Source organism: Mesocricetus auratus, unplaced genomic scaffold (assembly GCF_017639785.1).
Source record: "Mesocricetus auratus isolate SY011 unplaced genomic scaffold, BCM_Maur_2.0 Super-Scaffold_6730, whole genome shotgun sequence".
NCBI classification, from domain to species: Eukaryota; Metazoa; Chordata; class Mammalia; order Rodentia; family Cricetidae; genus Mesocricetus; species Mesocricetus auratus.
Window position 1 is genome coordinate 7,146,619 of NW_024429184.1, and position 8,473 is coordinate 7,155,091.

Genomic DNA, 8,473 nt, shown 5'->3' on the forward strand with positions numbered 1-8,473 from the left:
GCATGTGATGAAATCCTGTGAAAGTCCTTTCTCCCCCCACTCTCTGAAGTCTGTCTGTGCTTACTCATTGAGCAATGCAAAGGCTTCCTGGAGAGAAGTAACCTTTTTCCTACAATCATTCCTCACCATAGAGCATTGCTGTTAATCAGTTCCCATGCAGTGCTCAGTCACTCCACACGCTCCAATGGATTCTTTAAAGAAAGAAGACACCCGCATCCCTCAAAGAGAGATTTCAAGATTGCTCATAGTGTCTGTTATAATGCAGGATGCTAAACTGCACCACAGGGAACAGAAAAGTCAGGGAGGAGCCCTGTGTTCATACTCTACAAGCAAGGCTGCTTACCACCAGGAGGGGGCGTGAAGTCAAAAGAAGAAAGTTTCTTCTGGGAGAGTTGAGTGAACCCCAGTGACTCTGAGACTAAGTCAGCCATGTTCATTGTCTGTCTCTGATTAGACCACTGACTGAGGGCGAACACTGTCTCCTACTGACCCTGGGAGCTGCTTTTCATTCTCCCCCATTACTGACAATTCTCCACTCTATAACTTTTTTCTTTAGCTAGTTTACAAATTGTAGTTTTGTAATAATTGTTTCTACACAAATTTTAATTTACATTTTCTTTTAACGCTTTTCTTTCTCGTCCAATCTGTTATTTATTGTTCTTATGTTGTAGTGGTAAAGTTTCTCCCATTTTTTACATTTGCAATAGTCTCTTCTACTAACCCTGCATTTTTATCAGGGCTCCTTAGAAATATTCCCTGTATGTACGACTCCTTTAGTTTTTGCATGCTTATTGGTCTGCACTTTTTTTTGACTTGTGTTTTTATTTGTTCTCTGTATCTTATTTTCTACTCTTATGAAGGTGGTTTTTAAAATGCCTCCTTTCCTTACTTACATTCTAATATTCCATTAATACTTTTCCTATCAAACTCACAATTTGTTTTATAGTCAACAGCTGCGTTCATTTTTTAAATTTAATTTTATTAACTTTGCTTAATTTATTTTTACTGGCCAATCACAGTTTCCCATCCCTAACTCCTCCCGCTCCCTTGCCATGATGCTCATCTCCCTCATAGCCAACCATTTCTCCTCTGTCACCATTCAGAAAAGGTCAGGCCTCCCGTGGGCTTGGAGTAATCATGCCCCATCAAGTTGAAACTCATAATTTCTTTAGATTTATCTCTAAAAAAGCATGGATCCTGTTGAAGTACTACCTTAATCCCTATGTTTTATTATGCTGTATAAATCATAAATCACTTTTGACAATCTTTCAGTAATGTTTTTATGTTGTTGTAGGTGTTAGGTTCATTTGCTTCCAATTTCTGAAAACTTTTGCAGGTTCAGATCCATGGGACAGAGCTGTTACAAGATCATGACCCTCTGAGCTGTTGGTAGCCTCTTTTGGCTACAGGCAATGTCATGATCAATTCCATCCATTCAGCTTTCCCAAAGATCTCCCTTAAAAGGGTCTCCCAGGGTGGGCACTAGATTCTATCTGGCTTCTGTTGTAGTTCTTCTTTGAGTATATACACAGACACAGACACAGACACACAGACACACACACAGGAGCACACACACACACACACACACACACACACACACACACACACCTCATGGTGTCCTTGCAGAGCTCAGGGTACCACTCACAGGAGCCTGTCCTCCTCTTCTACCCTGTGGGTCCTGGATGTAGAGTGCAGGAGGGGAATCATGCTTGGTGGTGGCACCACTGTGCCATCTCACTGACCCCCCCCATCAATTTTAATGCAGAAAAAGGCTTTCAAGTAAACGCGTGGATCCCCAGCTGGAATTTCACCCAGATTGCATGTGTTTATAAGTTTGTTTGAATGACCATGTTGACCACTTGATGAACGCTTTTCAGATTTTGCACTCCAGCATTTCTATAAGATAATGATTCTGAATATGTAGTATGTCTGCAAAGCTACCTCCATATTTGGTGCCTAAGTGACAGACAAACCAACAAAACAAACAAACAACCAAACAAACAGTAATAATAAAAAAAAGGAAAAGGTGACAGTAAAACCCACTAATTTATTTGGTTAATATCCATTAATGACTCCAATAAACTAACACAAAACATTGTATTACAGATAATTAATCTTCAACATCTGTGCACTAAATTCAGGTTGTTAGACACTCATTTCCAGCCAATTAAATCAGATCTTGTAGATAAGGCAGTAACACTGGCTTCTAAAGGTTTATTTTTTTAATGGAGAAAACTCAGGAAGGCATTCCTTATTCCGGACTCTGATTTGTGGTGAGACACTTTAACACACACAAACAAACAGAAAGAATTCAGCCGGTTATATTTATGTATATTTGTGCACACACACACACACACACAACACACACACACACACAATACATATAAACCAAGAAAAAAATTTATTAACTTGAGAGTGAGGAGAGATGTGAAAAAAATTCGAGGATGGGTATCTGAGAAGGGCTGGAGGAAGAAAAGGGATAAGGGAGCAATGTAATTCTATTTCAATTAAATATTTTAAAACTAAAACTTCTTAATTAAAAATAAATAGTATTGAAAAATATCTACTCATTTATACTGTGACATCTAAATAAAGGTCATCAGTGACAAAGATTAGTGTAATTTTAAGAAGTGGCTCTTAGAAATTTCATTAATAGTTTTCTTTCCATTATTCCCAGAATTCTGCTGGAGGACGGGCATATCCATATGGAGACATCCAATGACTCCATGTTGACAGAATTTGTCTTGGTGGGGCTTTCTGACCACCCAAAGCTCCAGAAAGTTCTATTCGTGCTAGTTTTATGCACGTATGTGATGATCCTGCTTGGAAATGGAGTCCTTGTCTCGGTAGTCATCTATGATGTGCGCCTGCACACCCCCATGTATTTCTTCCTCTGCAACCTTTCCTTCCTGGATATCTTTTACACAAGCTCTTCTGTCCCACTGATTCTCGGTAGCTTTCTGAAGGGAAGGAAGAGGGTTTCCTTCCCTGAGTGTATGGTGCAAATGTTCTTTTCCTTTGCCATGGGTGCCACAGAATGTGTGCTTCTAGGCATGATGGCACTTGACCGCTTTCTGGCCATCTGTTACCCGCTGAGGTACCCTGCCATCATGAGCAAGGGTACCTATGTGCCCATGGCAGCTGGATGCTGGGTCGCTGGGTTTCTTGACTCATTGGTGCAGACATCTCTTGCAGTGCGATTACCATTCTGTACTAAAAACGTCATTCACCACTTTGTCTGTGAAATTCTGGCCGTTCTGAAACTGGCTTGTGCAGATATTTCAGTCAATGTGATTAGCATGGCAGGGTCAAATTTGCTTTTTCTAGCTGTGCCATTGTCAGTCATTGCTATCTCTTACATTTTCATCGTTGCCACTATTCTGAGGATCCCTTCCACTGAAGGAAAACAGAAGGCCTTCTCCACATGCTCTGCCCACCTGACAGTGGTGATTATATTCTATGGAACCCTCTTCTTCATGTACACAAAGCCCAAGTCTGAAGCTACTGCTGGGGCAGAATATCAAAGTGTGATTGGGGCCCTCATCTCCCTCTTCTACGGGGTGATGACTCCCATGCTCAATCCTCTCATCTACAGTCTGAGGAACAAGGATGTGAAGGCTGCTGTTCAGAACATGCTGGGAGGAAAGTGTCTGATAAAACATAAGTGATTATATAGACCACATGACTCTCACTATTTCAAGTTGTTATAAATATAAAATTCATAAAGACTAATATACAACATGAAAATTCAAAAAACAAAATATTTTGGTTACTTTTGTTACAATTAAGTTGATATAAATGCAGAAATGATACATAATGACATTTGTAACATACACTATTACAGAAATGCAAGAATGCTGAAAATATTTTAATACTTTCTAGCAAGGAAAAATAAAGTGTACAACATTTAGAAAACATTAGTCAAAACGTTTTAAGAAACACATTTACATAAGGTCATTAGAATCAATGTGTAGCCTGTTGTAGGTGCACTGTTGACCAATAGGCAAATTGTATATTAAATCAGTTGACAATATTAAATCAGTACACAATATTAAACATTCACTTTATTTGCTCACTTCTTTATTATTTATATTCAATTTGTATTATTTGTAAATTTCCCGATGACCGAATCTTATCTTTAGCCTACAGTATCCCAACTTATAACATGGTCTGAAACAAAATAAGCACTAAAATTTTTTAAATTGGTGGATGAACCACCTGATGTGTGATGCTATAAATGTATTTCTCACAAACTGGAAACAGCAACATTTACTAAAGGGGAAAAACAGATAAGATTAAATATTTTAAATACATTGTATATACTGGTATTTTGTCACACAAACATTATGTAGTAGCTAAGGTAATACCATTTGCATTCTTTGTTATGCTCATAATATAACCGGGGAAGGGTAGGGCAAACACTTTTTTCCTCCTAGTAAGGATGCTTTACTGAGACTTTGTTCACAATGAGAATGCATAGATCAAAATGCCCTAATAATGCATGTGGTGTTGTAACTTCTTAAACCTTAGGCGACACTGTGACAGACAGAGCATGCCTCTTGTAAGTTGAGTTGCATGATGCCTAGAAGGAACATCTCATCATGCTTTATATGGGATGGACCACTCTCTGTAAGCATCAATGCAGCTACAAGAGCTGGTAACTGATTAAAACTTGCCTTCGACGGTGGGCAACCAAAGACATTGAGCTACATGCTTCAGTGAACTTGATTTGGGAGAGAAGGGATAAAATTGATGGTCCAAAATGGAAATTATGCCTTTTTGTTGAACAGTGCAATCATGTGAGTTAGCACCCACTGGATCAATAAAGACCCAAATTTCACTGAGAGAGTTATACTTAGTTCCAAAGACTACTACTCCCTTCTTTAACTCTGAGGCCTGTGGTCATTGACCATGGAGTAAAACTCTAAAGGAAGTGACTGCAGCCACTTGTTGTATGAAAAAGCGCACAATACCTTTCTTATTAATGGCTTGTTATTTCACAATATAAACCAGGACAATTAAAAAAGACTCATTAACTCATATTCCTTAGTTATTTTGTCAGAATCTACATGTCACATGTCAAATATGTCACAGAACCAGTAAGTAAATTTTTATTGTGTTAAACCATACTACGAAAAGCAAAGGAAAAAGGTCAAACCATTCAGAATTATACCTGACTTCTCCACGGAAACACTGAAAGCCAGAAGATCCTGATGTTCTACAAACACTAAGGGAACATGGATGCCAGCCAAGACTACTATACCCAGAAAAGTTCTCAATCACTATGGATAGAGAAAACAAGATATTCCATGACAACATCAGATTTAAACAATACTTATCCACAAATACAGCCCTACAGAAAGTGCTTAAAGGAAAACTCAAATCAAAGGAAGATAACTACACTCACAAAAACATAGGCAATAGATAATACCACTTATCAAACACCAAAAGAAAAAGGGGGGGGGAAATCCACACACAACAACACTACCACCAGCAAATCCAAAACAAACAAGGATTAACAATCAATGGGCATTAATATCCCTCATTGCCAATGGTCTTAACTTGCCTATAAACAGACATGCGATAAGAGAATGGATACGAAGATAGAATCTATCCTTCTGATGCATACAAGAAGCACATCTCAACATCAAAGATAGATGTTACCTCAGAGTAAAGGGTTGGGAAATTTTTTTCCAATCAAATGGACCCAAGAAACAAGTTGCTGTATATCAATCCTAATAACTAAAAATTAGACTTCAAACTAAAATCAATCAAAAGAGATGAAGAAGGGCATTTCATTTTCATCACAGGAAAAGTCCATCAAGATGAAGTCTCAAATCTGAACATCTACGCACCAAATATGAAGGCACCCGCATACATAAAAGAAACATTTCTAAAACTCAAATCACATATAAAACTTCACACACTTATAGTGGGAGACTTTAACACTCCACTATTACAAATAGACAGTACCACCAAACAGAAACTTAACAAAGAATAAAAAAAAACTAACAGAAGTTATGACCCAATGGGGATTAATAGACATCTATAGACTATGCCATTCAAACACAAAAGAAAATACCTTCTTCTTAGTGCCACATGGAATCTTCTCTAAAATTGATGACACACTCAGCAACATAGCAAATGTAAACAGTTACAAAAAATTTGAATAACACTCTATATATTATTGGATCATCATGGTTTAAAGTTAGAATTCCACAACAATATAAATTGCAGAAACCCTACAAACTCATGGAAATTGAATAATGCACAATTGCATCATTCCTGGGTCAAGGAAGGAATAAAGAAAGAAATCAAAGACTTCTTAGAATTCAAATATACAACATCACCTAGCGTGATAGTTCTGAATTCACAACATACCCAAACTTATGGGACACTTTGAAAGCAGTGTTAAGAGGAAGTTCATACCACCAAGTGCTCACATGAAGAAACTGGAGAATAGTTACACTACAGAATTGACGGCACAACTGATAGCTCTAGAACAAAAAGAAGCAAACACACACTGGAGGAGTAAATGCCAGGAAATAATCAAATTGAGGGCTGAAATCAATAAAGGAGAAAAAAGGATACAATATAAAGAATCAATGAAACAAAGAGTTGGTTCTTTGAGAAAATCAACAAGATAGACAAACCTTTTTCCAAACTAATGAAAAGGCAGAGAAATAGCATGAAAATTAACACAATCAGAAATGAAAAGGGGGAAATAACAACAGACACTGAGGAAATCCAGAGAATCATCAGGTCAAACTTTGAAAACCTCTATTCCACAAAATTAAAAAATCTAAAGGAAATGGACAATTTTCTGGATCGATATCACTTGCCAAAATTAAATCAAGAACAGATAAGCAATTTAAATAGACCTATAACCCCTAATGAAACAGAAGTAGTTATCAAAAGTCTCCCAACCAAAAAAGGTCCAGGGACAGATGGTTTCATTGCAGAATTCTACCAGAAATTCAAAGAAGAACTAATACTACTACTCCTCAAATTGTTTCACACAATAGAAGCAGAGGGGACATTGCCAAACTCTTTTTACAAGTCTATAATTGCCTTGGTACCAAGCCATACAAAGGCACAACTAAAAAAGACAACTCCAGACCAATAACCCTCTTGAACATTGATGCAAAAATACTCAACAAAATACTGGCGCATAGAATCCAAGAACACATTAGAAAAATCGTCCACCGTGATCAAATAAGCTTCATCCCAGGGATGCAGGGATGGTCCATCAATGTAATCTACCATATAAACAAACCGAAAAAGAAAAACTACATGATTGTTTCACTAGATGCTGAAAAAGCCTTTGACAAAATCCAACACCCCTTCATGATTGGGAATAACAGGAACATAATAAAAGCTATATACAGCAAACCAACAGCCAACATCAAACTAAATTGAGATCTCTAAAATCAGGAATAGAACAAGGCTGTCCTCTCTCTCTCCATATCTCTTCAAAATTGTACTGGAAGTTGTAGCTAGAGCAATAAGACAACAAAAGGAGATCAATGGGATACAAATTGGAAAGGAAGAAGTCAAACTTTCTCTATTTCCAGATGATATTATAGTTTACATAAGTGACCAGAAAAACTCTACCAGGGAACTCCTACAGCTGATAAACACCTTAAGCAAAATGGCAGGATACAAAATTAATTAAGAAAATCAGTAGCCTTACTCTATATGGGCAGCAAAGTGGTTGAGAAAGAAATCAGAGAAACATCACCCTTTACAATAGACACAAAGAACATAAAATATCTTGGGGTAATGCTAACCAAACAAATGAAAGACCTGTATAGCAAGAACTTTGAGTCTATAAAGAATGACATTAAAGAAGATGCCAGAAAATTGAAAGATCTCCCATGCTTTTGGATAGGTAAGATCAACACAGTGAAAATGGCAATCCTGCCAAAAGCAATCTACAGATTTAGTTCAATCCCCATCAAAATAGCAGCCCAATTCTTCACAGACCTTGAAAGAACAATAATCGACTTTATATGAAAAACAAAAAAAAACCAGATAGCCAAAACAACCTAATACAATAAAGTGACTTCTGGAGGCATCACCATCTCTGACTTCAAGCTGTATTCTAGAGCCATAGTCCTGAAAACAGCTTGGTATTGGCACAAAAACAGACAGATAGACCAATGGAATCTAACTGAAAATTCTGATATTAACCCACACATTTACTAACATCTGATTTTAGACAAAGAAGCTAAAACTATACAATAGAAAAAAGAAAGTATCTTCAGCAAATGGCCCTGGCATAACTGGATGCAGATATGTAGAAGACTGCAGATAGATTCATATCTATTGCCATGCACAAAACTTAAGTCCAAATGGATCAAAGACCTCAAGATAAATCCAGGCACACTGAACCTTTTAGAAGAAAAAGTGGGAAGTGCCCCTGAATGAATTGGTACAGGTGATTGCTTCCTGAACATAACACATGTAGGGG

The 8,473-nt window shown here is 37.4% G+C and overlaps 1 protein-coding gene across 1 annotated transcript; it reads left to right on the forward strand.

Annotated features, from left to right (window-relative positions):
• Nucleotides 1-2,705: 2,705 nt before the first annotated feature.
• Nucleotides 2,706-3,668, forward strand: LOC101823205 (olfactory receptor 13C8-like). Its single transcript, XM_040741959.1, has one exon. The coding sequence runs from the start codon at nt 2,706-2,708 to the stop codon at nt 3,666-3,668; it is 963 nt and encodes a 320-aa protein (XP_040597893.1).
• The last annotated feature ends 4,805 nt before the right edge of the window (nt 3,669-8,473 follow it).